The following is a 21,876-nucleotide window of genomic DNA, read 5'->3' as shown; positions in this document are numbered from 1 at the left end:
AGTGTTTCTGTTTCACTTTTTTTCTTGTGCAAAATCATGTCATTATCAACATTCAGGCCAATATAAATACCTAAATTTTTAAATGTTGCACCTCAACTCTTGGGTTTCAATGGTTACAGTGGTTCATGCAGTGTTGGTAACAGTTACATTAAAAAAAGTAACTCCTTACAATATTGCACTATTCCCTAAAAAGGTAACTAATTACTTTACTTAGTTACCTTATACTGAACATAATGTTACATACTTTTGTGTTACTTTATAAATGTGTGCAGGGCTTTCTTGTTTGTTTTTAATATAAAACGTTATATTTTTAGCAAATATAAAAGCCCTTGCACCAAAAAGTGAACGCTGAAGGAAAAGTAATTTCACGTCTGTACCGTAGAACCCAGGAAAGGGGTCAACACTCTTTATAAATAAAAAACAATGAAGCACAAATATTAATTTATCTAAAGTCATTTTTGCTTATTAGTATGGTTGAACTGGATCATCAAAGGTCAGCAGCAAAGACATTGGTTAATAAAATAAGATTAAATACATAAAGGGTATTTGTGTTATTTAACACATTTAATTAGTGCAGGTTTGTGTCATATTCTGAGTTTGCATTTCACTGCTTTAATTCATTTTGATGAATACTAAATTTTGTTTTTTGTGAGATGAATTAATACATGTTCACATTTAGTCTAGAATTACAGTAACATCATGTTTACACAATGTCTTTGTACTTCTGATTTCTCTCAACATGGGAACAAGAGACTTGTCAGTCAATAAATAGGAAAACAAAGTAACTGGCGTTACTTGTTTGAAAAAGTAACTTGAAAAAGTAATGCGTTACTTTACTAGTTACTTTAAAAAAAGCAATCTGCTTATGTAACTCTTGTAGTAACTTTAGGATGCGCATTATTTACTTGGTACACGTTTTTGCTGATGGCATAGTTATCTTAAAGGAGAAGTTCACTTCCAGAACAAAAATGTAGAAATAATTTACTTACCCCCTTGTCATCCAAGATGTTCATGTCTTTCTTCAGTTGTAAAGAAATATTTTTTTGAGGAAAAAAATTCAGGACTGTTTTGCATATAGTGGACTTCTATGGTGCCCACGAGTTTGCACTTCCAAAATGCAGTTAAAATGCAGATTTAAAGGACTCTGAACAATCCCAGCCAAGGAAGTCTTATCTAGCAAAATGATTGGTTATTCTCTTAAAAAATAAATAAATGAATAAATTCTATAAAATACAGTGCTGCCTAAAAGTTTGTGAACCCTTTGGAATTTTCTATATTTCTGCATAAATATGACCAAAAAAGTAATCAGATTTTCACACAAGTCCTGAAAGTTGACAGAGAGAAGCCAGTCAAACAAATGAGATGAAAAAATTTAGTTTGTCATTTATTAACTGAGAAAAAAATCAATCAATAGGATGAATATCAGGTGCCAGTATATGCCCTGTTTTAATTGAAGAACAGGAATCTATCAAAGTCTGATCATGTTTGTGGAAGTGAATCATGGCATGAACAAAGCAGAACTCTGAGAACCTCAGAAAAAGAGTTGTTGGTGCTCATCCGGCTAGAAAAGTTTACAAAACCACCCCTAAAGAGTCTGGACTCCACAAATCCACAGTCAGACAGATTGTTTACAAATGGAGAAAATTCAAGACCACTGTTACCCTCCCTAGGAGTGGTCGACCAACAAAGATCACTCCAAAGCAAGACCTGTAATAGTCTGCAAGGTTGCAAAGGACCTCAGGGTAACTTTTATGCACATAAAGGCCTTTCTCACGTTGGTTAATATTTATATTCATGTCATGAGTCCATCATCAGAAGAACACTGAACAACCATGGTATGAATGACAGAGTTGCGAGAAGAAGCCACAACTCTCCAAAAAAAAAAAAAAAACACAAAAAACACAGCTGTCAGTCTACAGTTTGAAAGTCAGAGGGCTAGTGGGGAAATGTTTTTTGGACGGATGAGACCAAAATAAAACTTTTTTGGATTTTAATGAGTGTTATGTTTGGAAAGAGAAACACACTTCATTCCAGCATAAGAACCTTATTCCATCTGTGAAACATGGTGGTGGTGGTGGTAGTATCATGGTTTGGGCCTGTTTTGCTGCATCTTGGCAAGAATGGCTTGCCATCATTGATGGAACAATAAATTCTGAATTATACCAGCAAATTCTAAAGGAAAATGTCAGGACATCTGTCCGAGAACTGAATCTTAGAAGAAAGTAGGTCATGCAGCAAGACAACGACCACAAGCACACAAGTCATTATACCAAAAAATGGTTAAAGAAGAACAAGGTTAATGATCTGGAATGCCTGAGTCAAAGCCCGGACCTTAATCCAACTGAGATTTGTTGAAGGACCTGAAACAAGCAGTTCATAGGAGGAAACCCACCAACATCACAGGGTTCAAGTATTTCTGTATTTAAGAATGGGCTAAATTTCCTACAAGCTGTTGTGCAGAACTGATCAGCGGTTACAAAATACATTACTAACGGTTATTGCTTCAAAAAGGAATCACACCAGATACTGAAAGCAAAGATTCACATACTTTTGCAACTCGCAAATATTTAACACTGGACCATGTTTCTCAGTAAATAAATGACAAAGTATATTTTTTTGTCTCATCTGTTTGATTGGATTCTCTTTGTCAGCTTTCAGTGGTAATCTGATGATGTTTTGTGTTATATTTATGCAAAAATGTAGACAATTCTAAAAGGTTCACAAACTTCCAAGCAGCACTGTACTTTTTAACCTCCAATGCTCGTCGTGTCTAGCTCTGCGTGTATTCTGGTTTATGACAGTTTTATGTCAGAAAACTCCCATCTCATTTTCTCCTCCAACTTCAAAATCGTCCTACATCGCTGTTGTATCTTTTTTGTAAAGGGTGTTTGGCCCTCCTTGCGAGTTCACTTTGTAAACACTGGGTCGGTACTTCTGCAGTGATGTAGGAAGATTTTGAAGTTGGAGGAGAAAATGAGATGGGAGTTTTCTGACATACCCTAACTGTCATAAACACTATATGGAGAAAAATCCTGAAATGTTTGCCTCAAAACCAATTTCTTTACAACTGAAGAAAGGAAAACATGACCAACTTGGGTGACGAGGGGGTGAGTAAATTATCTGTAAATTTTTTTTTTGGAAGTGGACTTCTTCTTTAACATGACCTCCAGAGGTGGTTTGAACCAAGTGTGAATGCATCTGGTTGTTCAAGCCACATATGTAAATTTTACTCCTCCCAAATTGGACCTACATCAGCATTGCAATTCATGTATTCCTGTGACAAGAGTAGTTAGGAGAACTTCAGCAAACAGACATCTGCTGCCATTTTTTGGCTCCTGTTTTCAATTTTAATTAGCCACATCAAGTGCACCAGCATTTTTAGCCCTGCATGATCATTACCAGAAGTGAACAGAATGTAGAAGTCCAGTCTGTTCTTTTAGCCTCAATCCTTAACTCTTTTCTTTATACCTTCAGGTAGAGCAAGATGACAGGTCCTCCATTTTTGTTGTTCAGTCTGACCGCATTGGCTGTGGTTGTATCTTTGGTCTGTAGCAGTGCTTCTATCACAAACAATGAAGATGACTACCATTTTACACAGATAAAAATCCCAGTGATCCTAGAACAAAGCACAGTGAGGCTTCAAAGCCCAGAATTCACCGCTGACGATGTAAGCGAGCCAGGAGTGATGTGTGGGATCGAGTGCCAAAGAAAGCTGCCAGAACCGAGGCCTGCTGAGCTGGAACGACTACTGTCTTATGAAACAGTCTACGAGAACGGAACACGCACCTTCACCAAAATTCATCTGGAAGGGGTCACTGAATTAAGAAACGCATCCTCTTCTGTTGACGACAAGGCAGGGAACCTTAAACGTAGAAAACGGCAGGTATACGGCATGGACGGCCGCTTTGTGATCACAGGTAAACACTACATCACCAATTACCCCTTTTCTGCCTCAGTAAGGCTCTCTACGGGTTGCTCAGGCATTTTGGTTTCTCCAAGACATGTATTGACTTCTGCCCATTGTGTCCATGATGGCCAAGACTATCTGAAAGGGACCAAAAGGCTCAGAGTGGGTGTCATGAAGCTTCGCTCCAAACGCAGGGGAGGACGCCAACGAGGAGGCAGGAGGAGAGGAGAAAAGAGGAGAGAAAGCGAAGTGGGAAACGAAGGAGATGCAGCCACTGAAGGAGAACTACTTAAAAGAGAACACAAGAGGAAAAGAAAGAACCGTTTTAGGCGCGACACAGATTCAGACCAGTCCAAACAACCGGTGTTCAGATGGACACGCGTCAAACTAACACAAGTGCCAACAGGCTGGATGAGGAGAGCAGGCAAGGAGATCTCAGCTGACTATGATTACGCTCTTCTGGAGCTGAAACGACCCCATAGGATGAAGTTCATGGAGTTAGGCATTGTGCCTGCAGTCAAAGACATCCCATCTGGAAGGAATTCACTTCTCTGGTTTTGATAATGACCAATTAGGGAAAGTGGTCTACCGCTTCTGTTCGGTCTTAGAGGAATCCAATGACCTAATGTACCAGTACTGTGATGCGCAGAAGGGTTCAAGTGGAGCCGGGGTGTATGTAAGGCAACGAGATCAAGAAGGAAAAGGGAAGTGGAAGAGGAAGGTAATTGGCGTCTTCTCTGGACACCAGTGGGTGGATGTTGATGGCATACAGAAGGACTATAATGTGGCAGTCAGAATAACACCCAACAAGTATGCTCAGATATGCCACTGGATCCATGGAGGTGCTAGTCAGTGTAAACTGACCTGAGAAAGGTCAACAAGTTCTCAAGACTGCTGGGACGGTCTAGATGCAAACTTCAAAAGTGGTGCTGTTTGTGACCCAATGGAAAATCCAGGGCGAGTAGTCAAGAGCGCAAAAGTAGCATCTGTACAGGAAATGCCTTTTCAACAAGATTAATTTGGATGCTGTATATTTATTTTTGTTTCGGTTGCCAACATTTGAGACTGTAGCTTTTGTAATGTCATGTTCAGGCCATGTTTGTGTTAAAAAGCCAATTTTACCAGCTGAGGCCAAGTAGTTAACTACTGAAAAGCAAAACAGATTGACATTTAGTATGATTTTTGTTTAAGTTCTTGAAGAGTTCACCCAAATATGAAAAATGTCATCAGTTGCATGGAGAAGAGCCCGTTTTGCCTACAAGAAAAGTGCATGGTGATTCATACTAACTCTGAAAAGAAATAGGAAGATTATTTGTGAATGACAGCCCACAATAATAAAGTGCATAATTGACATTTTATGCTTTTTGAAGCCTGGCAGTATAAATCACTATGCAGCTGGAAGGGAGTAGCTTGGACATTTGTAACTCAGAAGTGGAGGTAATTTGTAACTAGGGTGATTGTTTGGTCTTAACTGTATTTGTATTTATTTAATTTTGAATGCATTTGCCTAATAAAGTCAATGGAGTTAAAATATTAATGCACTAATTCATAAACGTGACCCTGGACCACTCATATGGGTCATTTTTTTGAAACTCTTATGAAAGCTGAATAAATAAGCTTTCCACTGATGTATGGTTTGTTAGGACAATATTTGGCCAAGATACGACTATTTAAAAATCTGGAATAAAATAAAATAAATCGCCAGTTTGTCTGAATGAAGTTCTTAGCAATGAAAATTAAGTTTTGATATATTTTCGGTAGGACACTTACAAAATATCTTCATGGAACAAGATCTTAATATCCTAATCATTTTTGGCATAAAAGAAAAAATAATAATTTTGACCAATACAGTGTATTTTTGGCTATTGCTACAATATATCCATGCTACTTAAGACTGGTTCTGTGGTCTAGGGACACAGATGTACTATAAAAATATCTTTTTCTTTCTTTTTTTTTTTTTTTTAAACACTTGTCTTAACATTTTCTTCCACAAAACATCACAAACAAGATTCCTTTCTACACCATTCTGGTTTATTGTCTTTGAAATGGAAGAAAAAGGAACATCTGTTACATTACACGACAAACAGCCATGTTAATAACAAAAAATAAGTAACGCAAACAAAGTGCACATTCTACACTAACAGCTCATCAGTTGGATCTGAATATAAATAAAAGCTGAGTGGAGCGACACCAGAACCAGCCAATTACAGATGTGATGCAGCTGTCTTTATCCCTCTAAAGAGCCCGACTGGACAGCATCTTGGTAGGACGGCCCGCCCTCCTTCTGGTCAGGGAAGAGCTTGATAAGGTCATCGATTCGAAGGATGGTGATGGCTGCCTCTGTGGCGAACTTCAGACTCTTGGTTTTAACCATCGTGGGTTCATACACTCCCGCCTGCTTGTTGTCTCTCGGCTTTCCATTTACCAGATCCAACCCGATCCTAGCAACAGACACACGAAAATAGGTTTAAACAGAGTGATCCATCTTTTTTTAATCTGCATTGGCTCTCAGCTTAATCCATAATAAGACACACTGCTTCCAGACTGTCTGTAAAAATCCATCTACAGAACCCATTCGAAGGACATTTTAGTAAAGCAGACCAAAAGCTTACTTCTAAAAACAACAGTTTGTATTCCTGATTGTATGTTTGCCTGCTGACAGTGCAGTCATATTTCTAAGACCTGAAGAGCTTCCCTGTGTAATGAGAAGAGAGCAACACTAACCATTTGAGGTTCTTGCGTTCAGGGTTGACCTGAGCCTCATTGTGGAAGGCTCTGAGTTTGGCCACCAGGTCGGTGGAGTCTTGTGCGGCGTTGACTGCCAGAGTTTTAGGAATGACCAGCAGAGAGCGAGCGAATTCAGCAATGGCCAGCTGCTCACGAGAACCCTACATCAAAAACACAACAGTTTCAATGGTTTATTCAGAGATGCAACTTATTAAAAAGCACAATTTCTGTATACTAAAGAGTGCAAGTGCCCACACCATTTTTCCTTTTATTCCCTATTCATTCTTCAGCTAAGAACCAAACTAACCAGCTCTGAGAAATGCAATATAAAGTATATTTTAGTGTAGACAAGAAAATATTTAAAATTCAAAATACTAAAATATTAAACAGACTCCATGGCAACACAAACCATCCTGATTGGTGTAACTTTTCAGGATTGTATAGTATAACTCATTCAGAATTCAGCAATTAAAGTGGAGTTTCTTTTTACAAATAAAGCTGAAATCACGCTGATGTATAAATTCGTTGACCTCAAAACACCCTGCTGTTGAACTCAGTCCAGAATAGAGTGTAACAGATCACACTGCAGGCCTAGTGAGGGTTAATGTGTCTCAATGATAAATTAGGCATGTTTGTTCTGAGCAGGATGGAAGCAGCTGTCAGCAGAGCTGTTTATCTGTCCCTTTTTCTCCACTCAGGACTCTTAATGTCTCCCACGCGTATAACTGCACAAGCCATCAAACAGGCACGGCAGCAATTTTAATGGGAGTGTGCATACATTCACAATACAGAAATATTAAAGAAACTGATCTATTATTTTCACAATCAAAGCCTGTCTGTCTTTTGCTTCACTATTAGATTAGTGAATTTATCCATCAGCTATAATTTACCTGTTAGTTACAACGTGCTTTACATAAAAATAGAACAAGCCGTCAAGAACGGCTGTATAAGAGGGTCCTCACCATGCTTGTTGCATAGTTCTCCAGATAAATGGACAATGCAGCCTCTACAGCACCACCTCCTGGTACCACAGATTTGGACTCCAGCACCCTCTTCACAACACACAGAGCATCATGGAGTGAGCGCTCCATTTCATCACACATGAAATCATTCGCCCCACGCAAGATGATAGAGGCACATGTGCGTGCCTTTGTGCTGAAAGACAGAGAGAAATAAAAAAAAAAAAGGCATAAAAAGTTACTAAAATGTGATTATGTGTGCTCCAGTGCTACTACAAGGTCCCATGTAGTTGACAGCAATACATCACATTATTCTGAAAGCAAGTTGCATTTTTTAGTCAGTTGTTGGCAAATCAGAGATTACTGATCTGTTCATTCATAAAAATGCAGTTTGTTCTTTGTTTTTAATAAATTAGAATCTTGTTTCAAAGACTGACATTTTTCATTCTTGTTCTGTATGCTATTAAATTCGATTTTTGTGGAGTGAGGGGAACTAAAATACACGGCTCTAGCATCTATCAAATTTGCAAATATTTTATGAATATTTGAATATTCTGAATGTAACAACATTTTAAAAAACTTTTTTTTTCCCCTCTCAACAATGCAGTTTAGACCCTGTGAGACTTACTTTCCAGGACAGCACAGTAGATAATGTTTAATGTCATCTCTTTAACTTGAGACATACAGATTATTCTGATAAATGCAGGATTTTAGTCTTCATGTATAAGCTCTGGAAGTTCCACAGTTATCCATGTACAAGGTAGAGTCATCAAAAGGAATTAAAACAGATTTAAAGAGCCATTTTCACTATATAAGCTGTGTGGATTTTCTGACAGCAAACAGTGTTGGCCAAAATGATTAGAAAACTAGTATTTTCACCAGCTAAAAATGGTTTTAAGTCAGTTATTTCTATTTTGCTGTTGTGTGTCAGTGGAAAATATGAGTTTACATTTTCCAAACATTCATTTTACCATTAATCGCAATAATCAAGTGAGATTTTTCTATGCACAAGGAGTCTGACAACAGCCAGTGCTCCACACAGAGATCTGATCTCACCATCATCCAGTCTGTCTGGAATGACATGAAGAAACAGAACAAACTCTAGCAATGTCTCCAAGATGCTTTAAGAAACCTACCTGCAAAGTTAACTGAAAAACTATGTGCAGGTGCACCTAGGGCAAAAGCTGCTTTAAACACAAAGGATGCTCACACCAAATCTTGATTTCATTTAACTAATAGAAGTTCATTGATAAAGAAAATCTATGACACCATTTTTTACCTCATTACACAACATTTTTACACAAGCACCTAAAACTTTTCATAGTACTGTAGCTTTGCAGTTTCTTGCAGCATCTTGGAGACTTTGTCACAGTCCTTCTGGATTTAGTCTGTCTCAGTTTGTTCTGTTTCTTCATGTCATTCCAGAGACAGACTGGATGATGGTGAGATCAGATCTCTGTGTGGAGCACTGGCTGTTGTCAGACTCCTTGTGTAAACAAAAATCTCACTGGATTATTACGATTAATGGCAAACTGAAAGTTTGGAAATGTAAACTGATATTTTGTACTGACACACTACAGCAAAAGATAGAAATAACTTACGTTAAACATTTTTTAGCTGGTGAAAATACTAGTGTTCCAGTAATTTTGGCCACCACTGGAAATTCTACAATGGAAGTGGAAGATGATCTCACTTTTTGATGAGGATGAGCTCATCGTCACATACTCTCTCCTGCACCACCTCCTCTGCCTGACCCAGCATGGATGCCTCGTATGTCTCCTCTCCCTCCAGGTTAGACAGAGATGAGCAAACAGTGGCTGTAGCGAAATCAAAACATTATTTATCAAACTTAAGACACTGAGAATAAACAAGCTCTAAAGTACAGAAGGTTTAGATCTACTAAGCACAAGTGAAAGACAAAAGCAAGTGTATTCAGCTGACCTCCAGTTGCTTTGGCGATGCGTTTGAGGTCCCTCTTGAGCACCCTCCTCACAGCCATGGCTCCGACATCTACAAAGTATTTCAGACACATGTCATCAATGCCCCCTGTGGTCAGAATCACATTCGCCCCTGATGCCAGGATCTTCTGAATGCGCTCCTTTGTGATGTCTGATTCCCTGAGAAACAAAATGTAGGACAGATCATCAAAACTGAGGAATAAATTAGCAGTTATACAGTGACAACCTGAGACATCAAAATTATGTGTCTTACTGCAAACAGAAACAACTGAGAGGTGGCACTTTTTTTTTTTTACATACAAATAGCCAGAAAAAAGGCCTAATAAGGCAATTACACTATCAGTCTTTTTTTAAAGTCTCTTCTACTCACCAAGCCTGCATTTTTTTGATCCAAAGCACAACAAAACTGTAAGTCTTTTTACTATATAAAATAATTTACTATTTTTTTTTATTTGAATATATTTAAAAAAATTTATTCCTTTGATCAAATCTAAATTTTCAGCATCATTACTCCAGTCTTCAGTGTCACATGATCCTTCAGAAATCATTCTAATATGCTGATTTGCTGCTCAAAAAATTCAAAAAGATTCTTTGACGAACAGGAAGATCCAAAGATCACATTTATCTGAAATAAAAAGCTACTATTCAAATTTTTTTTTTCACATTTTACTAAAATGTGAGAGTATTTATTCGAAATAGAAGTCTTTTGTAACATTTTAAATGTCTTTACTGTGACTTAATTTATTCAATTCTGAATAAAAGTATTTATTTGTTCAAAAAGTCTTAATGACCCCAAACTTTTGGAAGTGTAAAGGAAGGTACATGTACAGCCCAAAGGTTAAACAGAAACACGAGTGTCTCTGTGTGAAAGAGAGGCTTTGGACAGACAGTGCTTTATCCCACGCGTATAACTGCACACACCACAGATGTGTGGCAGCAATTTAAATGGGAAATTTACTTCTGTGCGTGTCTGCGTGCAACAATGAGACCTCACCTCTGTCTGATCTGGTCGAGTTTCTCTGGATCACTGATGACCACCTGAACACCCAGCTTCATCTTGGTTTTCTGCAGGCTGAAGTCCAGACAGGCTATCTTGGCGTTGGAAACACGCTTTACCATTCCTAACCACACAGAAACAACATTAACACACACATACTAACATACACTATTCAAATGCAAAAAAACAAGCAGGTGCGCAAACAGACCTTGTGATCCTACAGTGCAGTTAAGTGCGTATCCGTTGACGAGGAAACTCTCTTTCTGGCTGCGTCCGTGAGCCTTCAGCACGTTCACAGAGTTGATGGGATAGCGAGCTACACCTTTACCATCAACAAACTTCACAGCCAGAGCAGCGTCCACCACCATATTAGCAAAAAAATCAGCATCACTGACAGACCGTCAAGGAACAACATCTTCAACTTCAACCAATTAATAAAGACATGCCAATCTCACTTCGTTATTTCAAACTCTGAAATGCAGACATCATTGTAATGCTACAACCACTTAAAAAGCATCATAGCATTCCTATGGTTTTTTGGTACCATGGAGTGCCATCATAACACATCAAACAGACAGAGGATACACTCCGATGATCTTAGAGGACATGGATGTCTTGGCGGCATTGATGAGACACTCTCTGCCCAAGTCATCTGTGCCGATGGTCAGATTCTCATTGATGTATCTGACCGCCTCTCTGTGAACCAGAGAAATTAGTTTAATTAAAATGTCTTGCTCAAACAAGCTTAAACACACAAGACTTCCTGTTGGCACAGGAAGTGACTCTTACTTGCAGGCTAGCCTGTATCCACTGATGATGGAGGTGGGGTGAATCTTCTGTTTGACGAGCTCATCAGCACTCTTCAGCAGTTCAGCGGCAATGATCACCTACACACACACACACACACACACACAGATGAGTGGTTTCTACAACACAATCCCACTTGAACTGATCTTCTAATGTTCTGTCGGAGATGTGGAAGCTGCAGGGAAAGACCTGCACATCCTATATATGTTTACAACAGGCGGTTTCTGTATCCTGTTAGCATAGCCACACATACTGACACAATATGGATGGTACTATAACAGGAAATGTTTTAACAGACACTTTCATCCAAAGCAGGGAATGTCTCACCACTGATGTTGTGCCATCGCCAACCTCCTTATCCTGCAGCTCTGCCAGCTCACAAAGGACCTTAGCCGCCGGGTGCTCCACCTCCAGCAGCTTCAGGATGGTGGCTCCATCATTAGTGATGGTCACATCCTGAAAGACATAACCAACATGCACTGAATAGTAAAATCTACACTGGATTTGTTGTGCAAACAATTCTAATGTTTCTTATTAGACATTTAGTATACAAGATCTGAACATCACAGGTCATCCTGACAGGAGGGAAAATGTTGGCACTTACTCCGATGTCATCTACCAACATCTTGTCCAGGCCGACGGGACCGAGAGAGCTCTTCACGATGTTAGCGATGGATGCAGCGGCCATGACTGCAAAGGAACAAATAAACCATATCTGAAACTTGTGTTCACACAGAATGCACTTTTACATTCCACTGCAATGCTTTTTTATTTGGTTTAAATCTTCACATCTGGATACATTGTGTCTTTTTCCCCAATTCAAAAACATGTTCTGTGTGAACTGACCTTACTATGTTGTGTACTTGTATTTGTGTGTGTTAAGTTAAAATGCAAATGTGACCCTGGACCACAAAACCAGTCTTAAGTTGCACAGGTATATTTATAGCAATGGCCAATACACTGTATGTGTTAAAATTATTGATTTTTCTTTTTATGCCAAAAATTGTCAGGATATAAAGTAAAGATCATGTTCCATGAAAATATTTTGTAAATTTTCTACTGTAAATATATATTTTTGATTAGTAATATGCATTGCTAAGAACTTCATTTGGACAACTTTTAGGGCAATTTTTTCAATATTTAGATTTCTTTTGCACCCTCAGATTCCAAATTTTCAAATAGTTGAATCTGTTAAATATTGTCCTATCCTAACAAACCATACATCAATGGAAAGCTTATTTATTCAGCTTTCAGATGATGTATAAAACTCAGTTAAAAAAAATTAGCCCTTTATGACTGGTTTTGTGGTCCAGGGTCACAAACGGTTAGCTTATACTTGCTACGCAAGAATTATTGGTCACATAAGTGTAATTACAGAGTTTGCTACAATAGCATTTTAAATCACAGCGCACTAAAACTTTTTGTTATGCTTTTCTGTTTACAGAAAGCGTTTTTGCATCATTCCACTGCGCTTCTTTTCTAATGTCTTCTACATAAAAATTTGTTGTGCTGCTTCATATATATATATATATATATATATATATATTTTTTTTTTTTTTTTTTTTTTTTTTTAAGATTTTTGGAAAACAGAAAGTTATAACTTAACAATAAAAACATATCTTACAGATCCCTGACTTCTGATAGTCTATATAAAAGTACATATTGTTGTACAGCCCAAAGATTAAACAAAGACACACGTGTATCTGTGTGAAACAGAGGCTTTGGACAGACAATTCTTTATCCCACGCGTATAGCTACACACACCACAAATGTGTGGTAGCAATGTAAATGGGAAATTCGCTTATTTATTTTTTGCTAACAGCATGACCTTACCTCTGTCTGACTTGTTTCTCTGGATGACTGATGACCACCTTGTTGTGCACTTGTGTGTGTGTGTGTGTGTGTGTGTGTGTGTGTGTGTGTGTGTGTGTGTTAAGTTAAAATGCAAATAGCTAGCCTATACTTGCTCAGAAAAGCATTACTGATCACATAAGCGTAATTACAGAGTTTGTTATGATAGTATTTTAATTCATGGTGCAACACAACTTTTTGTTATGCTTTTCCGTTCACATAACATGTTTTTGCATCATTCCACTGTGCTCCTTTTTTATTGTTTTCTATATAAAAATGTCATAAAAACCAAAATCATTAGGATATTAAGATCATTAAGATATTTTGTATTTTTCCTACTGTAAATGTATCAAAAGTTAATTTTTGATCAGTAATACGCTATTGCTAAGAACTTTATTTGGACAACTTTAAAGGTGATTTTCTCCATATTTTAGTTTTTTTTTGCACCCTCAGATTCCAGAATTTTTTAAGCTGTATCTCAGACAAATATGATGCAAACACATCATACATCAATAGAAAGCTTATGCATTCATCTTTCAGATGGTATATAAATCTTAATTTAAATAAATACATACATAAATAAAAATTGACCCTTATAACTGGTATTGTGGTCCAGGGTCACATAACATGGACGTAAACTGTCACCAAACAGGGCGTGAATGTAGCATCACACAAAAGCAGAACACTTCCGTTAGCAATGCCATATATGTATGTAAACGTGCATGAATTAGACATTTTTTCTTCCACGTTCCTGTACAGGAAGTGATTTTTACCTATCATGTCATCATTCATACATATTTTTTAACATGCGTTTATTCGTCTGCTAATGTAACAGACAGGCTTTGCATACAGCACTAGCCATGTGATACAATGATTTACCGGTTCACGCGTCAAGACGCCCCATCACTGTACCGACAGCGAACAGACCGATTAAATTAATGTATTGACGACTACAGAAGGTAATGCTAAAGGCTGAATACGTATTCTCGATGTATATCAAGTATTAAACACTCTGATTCCTTTAAGCCGCACGTGCTGCTCAAGACACCGGCCGCCGCGGCTCTTCCGTTCAAACATCGCCACGTGCAGCCCGTTCACCGCGGCTCTTTGTTTTATTGTAGGCAAATATGAGCGCATCCCGACTCACCATTCTGAGTCCTAACGGACTCGCCGGTCGTCCTCTGGCCGAGCACGTTTAACGGACCCTCTAGCATGGACATGTTGGATGGGAGAGAAGAATGGAGACGCGCGCGGTGGATTATGGGTAGCGTGAGAGCGGGAGGGGCGCGTGTGGAAAGTTCCAGATCAGTCCAGAACAGCAGCTTTTAGTTCACACTCAAACACACACATGCGCCACTTAACCAATCTAAAGACTCGACTCTACACATTAATGCTTATAAGCAGCTCCAAAACGACACAGATTAATCTACGGACTGATGGAGTTATAAAAACTACAATTCCCAGTTTGAGTCTGGTCACTCATTCGATGGTCTTCGTCAAAGCATTTATTAAGACGGAGAGACATCTAGTGGACTGGAAGAGCAGCGGCGGCTATTTTAAAATAGTGATGGGAAGTTCGGATCGTTTTTACTGACTCGGACCTTTGAGTCTGAATCATGTTTGAAGTGTTTAAATCAAGACAACAATCAAAAAAAAAAAACAAAAAAAAAAAATCTTTCAGTTTCAGCTCTGAGTTTATTGCATTTCACTAAATATAATTGAATGCATTTTGAATTTATTTTACTCATAACTTTAAATATGTATTTGGTCTGTATCTACTCATGAATACGGTTTATAACAGGGTTATGGGTTATAGAAAGAGTTATTTAGAACGCTCTTTAATGACGTCATATGAAGTGCCATTCATGCACACTGTAGTTTTATTCTTCTACTCTTTACTCTTTAAACTTCCAGTTGACTATAGAATGTTTGAAATTATGATCTGAAAAAATAAATAAATAAATAAAAACAAAGGATAAACAGAAAAACAAAATAAACACTTTCTGTATTTATTATTTATTATTATTATTATTGTTTTATTTAAGTGCTATTTTATTTTACAAATTTCTCAAAAATGTCCTTAGTATGTGGTGTTCTTGCACCATGGCATTTGAAATGTTTTCCCCCTCACAATTATTGGCCGGCTGGCACGCTAAATAGAATTAATATACTTAAAAACATTAAAAATTATTTTCCAAACATTATTTAATGAGCGAATCAGCTGGTTTGAACCCAGGGGCGTCGCTAGGGCTAATCATTCTGGGCTCGAGCCCCGAAAGGTTTTACTCCAGCCCCGAATGATTTTTTGTAGGGTCCTATGACTTTCACGGAATTTGACAAATTTGAATTATTTAATCAAAAGTTGGTCATTAAACTTAAATCAAGTAGCGATATGGACTGGTATCTGTAAATATTATGCCGCAAAAGAGTATTTAAATATGAATCCTGCATGTTCTGCGTGTCTTTTTATGAGTGAACGGCGCGGATGCGCGGTTTCGTTTTCTGTACATGTAATACTGACACGCGCAGTCATTTCAGCATCTGCAGTTTCACTAAATGACGGTATAAACACGTTAACAACATCTCCAGAACTGCTCTGAGAGTCACTTCATGACCATTTCACTGTTTCATTTGAGTAAAACAAGCGTCAAATATATACACAGAAATTTAAAGGTATTCACGGCAAGTCGGCAACCCGTCAAAATAAAAGTTCAGTTTAACTTTATTAATCATTCAGTATAATGTACGTGCCTACTACTACTATTAATTAATCTTCCATGTTTAACATTTTAATAGTAAATCCCCTTTATTTGCCAAAAATAAAATATCATTTTCATTAAAACATCAATTAAATCAATATTTTATCAATATTCATCTGATAACCAGAAAAATACACAACACAGAATTCCATAAGGCTATTGTAAAAATAAATAAAAGTTGTTTTTATGCATTCAAATAAACAGACATGCTAAAACATAAAAAAAAAAAAATTAAACCTAGTTCCTAAACATGTAATATTTCTTAACTTTTGATAAATTGACGGTAAATTGTATAAGATTCATGGTTTTAATTAATTACACATGATTAAATACATTTTGATTAATAAAGTTAAATTTGACCATTAAAAAGAAGACCAGAAAAAAAATAAAATAAAAAATAAATAAATAAAATAAAATAAAACGGAATTTGGGGGAAAAAATAGGGCCCTATTTTTGCATGCAACTATATATTTGTTACAGTTATAAATACATTTTCATGTATTATTTTATTTGTCTAACATATTTTTGTAATGCTATAATTTTGTTATAATACTTTGATATGTTTGCTATTTGCAGTGATTACTATTTACTATTGTTAATAGCGTGACAAGGTCTTTAACACCCAGTTTAATGCCCCCGGACCCACCTAGAAGTATCCAGGTTCAACCACTTGTGTCTAACAAAATCTTATGTGAGCATGATGTGAGCTCCCACCAACTACCACTAGCCCCTGATGTTTTGGCTTCAGCCCCGGATGTTTTAAAATCCTAGAAACGCCCCTGTTTGAACCAATCGATTTAATTAATTATTCTATAATTCATTCAATTTTTATGTATAATATTATCATTTAATTATTTATAGCGTTTCATATTGCTGTGGTAACATATTTGTATCTATCTATCTATCTATCTATCTATCTATCTATCTATCTACTATCTATCTATCTATCTACTATCTATCTATCTATCTGTCTATCTATCTGTCTGTCTGTCTGTCTATCTATCTGTCTGTCTGTCTGTCTGTCTGTCACTCTGTCTGTCTGTCTGTCTGTCTGTCTATCTATCTATCTATCTTTCTATCTATCTATCTGTCTATCATCTATCTATCGTTTGTTTGTTTGTGAACTGCAGTGCATGCAAAGAATGGGTGATTGGAATTTGAAAAACACAAAGAATACACCTTTTGCATCCTATGGTTGCAAAACACATTAACTTTCGTTAAAAAAAAGGGCACAAATACTTAAAATATATTTAATTAAAGCAGATTAGTGCCCCCTGTTGGGGAAAAAAAAATCATCTGTAATACCATGGTGTGGCCTCTAGATGCCTGTATAGCACTATATATGCTGTAAATTCACTGTCAGCCCAAAAACAAAAGTTGCAGTCTGGATTTACAGTTTTTCTCAGGCACTTTGGTGCATTGCTCAGATCAGAAATGAAATTCTCAAAACTACTTGTTTAACCTCCACATCATCTAGTCACTTCATACTGCTATTATGCACATCATAATAGCAGTTTCTCATTTATTTGAACAAGTTGCGATTGCTTTGGTACATTCATGCAATGGTTTTTGTACATTTGTCTGCGTTTTCCTACATTATCAGTTGCTAGTGTCATGTTGCTCAAAATGTATTATATAGTTCTCTGTGCAATAGTCTTACCCCTCAAAATATCTAGTCATTAGTTTATCGTATAAGTCATTACATGCAAAATGGTTGATATAGTTGTCATAAACTGTCAAGTATATTTTCTACACATTCCTGTTAGTCTATTTATAAATTTGCCATGCATTGTGCAGGTGAATCTTGACTTTCACTAATAAGGGAATGTACAGTAGATTAAACAATAACAAACCAGTTCTCTGAAATTCCTCATAGAGTGCTGTATGCAAAAGCGAAGTTCTGCCTAAGGGGTGATTCCTGTGTTTGCCTTTCTAATTTTGTATTTTCGCTTTTGTGCATCTGTCATGTACAAACATCTGACAGACATCTGTAAGATGTCACTTTTACATACACTCTAAATCATAACATCTTACAGTAAAGATATCTAATAAAAGTCTATCTGACACCTGGTAGGAAACGTGCAGATGAGCGAACACTCTAAAAAATAAATCTTGCAGATGTAAATGTAGACGTGAAATAGACGTCTTAGTAATGTACGTGTACTATCAGGGATATTTCTTTTTCTTGTCTATCACAATGACTCTGTAATGTGTTTTTTTTTTTTTTTTTTTTTTTTTTTTTTGTCCTATCCAGTCTCTTTCAATCAATATCTCACATACAGTAATGTGTACATTTGTACTTTTGAAATGGATATATGACACACATAAGAATTGCAGCCTTTTGCATTTCAATACAGTAACTGTCATGCAAATGATTGCTATAGTTTACATCAGGTAATGCTAATAGAGTACACTGTTTGATTGACAACATGACTAAGCATTGTTCACAAACATCTTGTTTGTGAACAATGACACAAGGACTTTTCATTCTGATGGCACTGATATGTTCATTGACATGCATACTTACTTTTGATAGATGAACTAAAGATTTTGATAAAGTTACAGACTTTTGCAGGTAATCCATTGTGTTGTGCTGTTTCTACGAATTGTTTTGAGAAATGCACTTACTTCTTTGCAAATGTTAAGGATGATTTGAGAAATGCACCAAAGCGACTGAGAAAAACTGTAAATAAGCAAATACTGAGTATACTGAGAAATACTGAAAATACAGAGTCTAAGATTGGATCATTATTGCAGTAATTAATATATATCTGTGTGTGTATGTGTTCACGCAAGTTAATAGAAAACCTTTTTTTTTTTTTCTGAAGAGCAGAGGGTTAAATTTAAACATTTAAATCTCACTTAACTGCATAGAAATTTTATATAAAGTTGTGTTTGGTCTCCTAAAATGTTCAAACTAGAGCTTAATTTGCATATTAAAAAGTGTCTAAAGAAAATAAAAATGATATAAACAACTTTGTGATGGCAAAACTAAAGGCAGAAGCAGTTTTGTTTTAATTGAATGTTTATTTGTTGCCTACAATACATCTTTGACCAATTACAACTAGGCAGTTATAAAAAAAAAATGGCAAAAACTTAAATTAAGATCATGAAAATAGGCGAATGGCAACATTCATGAAAATGTACATCTTTACAAACAGAAAGTTTAAAAGGAGGGAAAGTGCAAAAGTAACAATTCCAATAACAGTCCCCACCTGTGAAACAGAAAACAAAATGTACAACTAAACAACAATGAAAGAGAAACTATATAAACATACTTCCTTCAAAGTTTCTATCCATATTTAAATTCAGTCTATTTACACTGGTACTTAATAGATCATGGTTTTAGGAGATTTCTTCTTTCAATGTAACAATTTGATAAGTAACATCTTTGCAAAATGCTCATTAAAGCAGAGACACTGCAATATTCACAGCACATTTTAAACCTTTAAACTATACCAGCTGAACAACCAGTCGAAACATATAATAATTACTGTTTCATCAAATTGAAACACATCTGAAAATTGGGGGGGAAGAAAATAACATTTTCCCAAAAGAAAATAAATAAGAAAAACAAACTGAAATGTGCTGTGAAAATCACTAATAAAAGTAGCTAAATCTTTGGGATGACAGACAGTGTGTAAGCCAACCAGTGTGTAGTTTGAAGACAGATACAAGGTGGGGACAGCCAATGCTGAATATTTTAAACACTAAACAATGAAATGATCAGACAACACAGTACTGAACTCAAATTTACATCTAATTACAGTACATTTTTGACACACCATCCTCCTCATTCTCCATCATGGTCCCTGAACACAATCAGATTAACCTAAAATTAACACACTATAAATGATATTGTCCTGTCTCATTTACTAGTGGTGGTTTTGACGTGATGCTAGCAAAAAATAAATCTAAAAGCAGTATAGTCATTTTATGCCATAATTACTGACAATACGCTTATGTCTGAGGCATGGTTGATTGTAACTATGATTTTAGCAAAACCTGATCACATTTTTAAATATACTTATGACTTTCCAGTCTGATAAATCTATATCTATACCTAATTTACAGCATAGTAAAATATATATGGATTCTATGTGTTCTTGGCCTTGAAAAAGTATGGCATGCAAATATTACAAATTACACACTGAATGGTCACTGGCTGATGTTAGCATAGTTTCCTGTAGATGCAGCCACCTACACAACCAAATTTACTAACGTCTACACAATTAAAAGGAAAATATTTAATTACTGGCTTAAGGAACTGTCAGAATGTTTACACAGAAATTATGTCAGGTAATTTAATTAGATTCACCAGTCATGTGCGCCTTAAGTGGCTTATCTTAAAGCTTGTACGGCAACATTTATATACATGTACTAGAATATTATAACCAGTAGTTTAAAAATATTGTAGGTTTTAGAGAGAAATAAGTTTAACTTGTGCCTTGATTCAAGCCCATGTAGCCAATGTGTTTCTTTCATTTCTTTTCTTAAAACTTAGAATTATGATCTGACATGTACATTTAAATGTCACGTGATATAATTATTGGCTCTTCATATTAAGAAAAAGAGAGATAAGAGAAAACATTTGAAAGACGTTGTGTACAGTGTTCTGCTTAGCTCTATAACTACCGTGTTTAATTGAATTCAAGTGTAGAGATGAGTAATGCTGAATCCATAATTTACAAATCGTTTGTTGTTGAGTGCATTTAGCATTAGAGTTACAATGTATGTTTTGTGCTTTGTGTTGTGTCTTTAAGTTGTGTAACATATTCCATGTGGAAGTTTAAGTCTGCTGTGTCTCACTTCGTCCTGTGTACTAAGTATGTTGCATGTCGTCCATGTTTCTTGCTTCCTATGCAAAACTGCTTGAGCTGAGACACTGGAATTTGTCCCTCAGTGACTGGACAATAGTGGGCTGATTCACACCTTGCTGGCTGCAGTCCGGATCATTCCACAAGTATCCCTGCAGAGCCATCTCAGGATTAGTGGAAACCTGCTGTCCTTTTATGAGGGTTTGCATGCTGCCTTGAGGCGGGTTGTAGTACTGTACTGTAGTTCCCGACAGACTGTGCGGCTGAGCCGTTTCCTGCTTCCGCTCTTCACCCTCATCTTCAGAACGGATCTCTACATAGTCGTCGTCATCATCTCCAGTGTCTTTAAAGTTGGCCAGATAATTCTCAGTGGCGCTCTGTGCATTCAGCGGCACGTTTTTGTTGAGCACCAGTATTTGCTGAGAGTCCCGCAGTGTGATATCACATGGCGCTGAGAGGTCTGAAGATCCCTGGACGGGGCAATCTGGGAGGCTGCGCTGCCGCAGCACGTGTGTCCTTGATTCGTTTCCTTCCATCTCCCACACCTGATTACTTGGACCCCTGCCATTCTCTTTTCCGGTCTGGTCTACCAGTGAAGATGAGGACTGGCAGCGATTATAGGGTGAAGCCTTGGTGTTCCGTGGTCCAATTGAAGAATAAATGTGATCAGAGTCATCTTTAAGTGGTGTCACACAAGCACTCCAACGCTGATTGGGTGGAGAACTCGGAGTAGAAGGGAGGTTCTTCAAAGCAGGAGTAGAACTTGCAGATGCCAGTCCTCTCTGTGGGGTTGAAGTGCATACTGTTGTTTCTGCTGGCCAAGACACAAAATCAGCAAGTTCTCCATTACTGTACGTGCAGTTCAACCAGTCAGACTCTTGGGTAGAGCTCTCAGATAGGGAAGGGGAGGATGTGGTGCATGGGAAAAGTGGATGGGGGCCAGCAATACTGATAGATGACTTTAGCATTGGAGGAGTGTTTGGAGAACCTTTGAAAACCACATGTTCATACAGATGAGAATACTCTGCTATTCTTGCACCTAAGCAAAAGAAAAGAAGACAGAGACATTCATAACCCAATATATCATATGTTTA

General features: G+C 37.0%; 4 protein-coding genes across 6 annotated transcripts in view; 2 read left to right on the top strand and 2 right to left on the bottom strand.

Moving 5' to 3' along the window:
• snai1b (snail family zinc finger 1b) overlaps positions 1-21,876 on the top strand; it is a 478,512-nt gene that overhangs the window by 192,782 nt on the left and 263,854 nt on the right. The window lies entirely within an intron of this gene.
• Positions 3,453-5,603, top strand: LOC127154633 (inactive serine protease 35). Its single transcript, XM_051096297.1, is given in 2 exon segments — positions 3,453-4,447; positions 4,449-5,603. Coding segments are annotated over 2 exon segments (1,290 nt in total). The 5' UTR covers positions 3,453-3,484; the 3' UTR covers positions 4,776-5,603.
• tcp1 (t-complex 1) lies at positions 5,917-14,509 on the bottom strand. Its single transcript, XM_051096296.1, has 12 exons — positions 14,354-14,509; positions 11,960-12,045; positions 11,683-11,811; positions 11,338-11,435; positions 11,134-11,244; positions 10,757-10,938; positions 10,546-10,672; positions 9,535-9,710; positions 9,287-9,410; positions 7,597-7,789; positions 6,632-6,795; positions 5,917-6,348 (listed from the first exon to the last, which is right to left on the bottom strand). The coding sequence occupies exons 1-12, from the start codon at positions 14,424-14,426 to the stop codon at positions 6,135-6,137; spliced, it is 1,677 nt and encodes a 558-aa protein (XP_050952253.1). The 5' UTR covers positions 14,427-14,509; the 3' UTR covers positions 5,917-6,134.
• The window catches only part of LOC127154626 (pleckstrin homology domain-containing family G member 1), a 48,198-nt gene continuing 45,734 nt past the window's right edge, over positions 19,413-21,876 (bottom strand). For all 3 annotated transcript variants that reach the window (XM_051096286.1, XM_051096285.1, XM_051096284.1), the window contains one exon: positions 19,413-21,821. In XM_051096286.1, the coding sequence (XP_050952243.1) occupies positions 20,824-21,821 (998 nt within the window). In that variant the 3' untranslated portion in view covers positions 19,413-20,823. The remainder of the gene's footprint in view (positions 21,822-21,876) is intronic.

This window comes from Labeo rohita, chromosome 23 (genome assembly GCF_022985175.1).
Source record: "Labeo rohita strain BAU-BD-2019 chromosome 23, IGBB_LRoh.1.0, whole genome shotgun sequence".
NCBI lineage: Eukaryota > Metazoa > Chordata > Actinopteri > Cypriniformes > Cyprinidae > Labeo > Labeo rohita.
The sequence above is the reverse complement of the archived record's forward strand: the minus strand, read 5'-3'. Positions and strand labels throughout refer to the sequence as shown.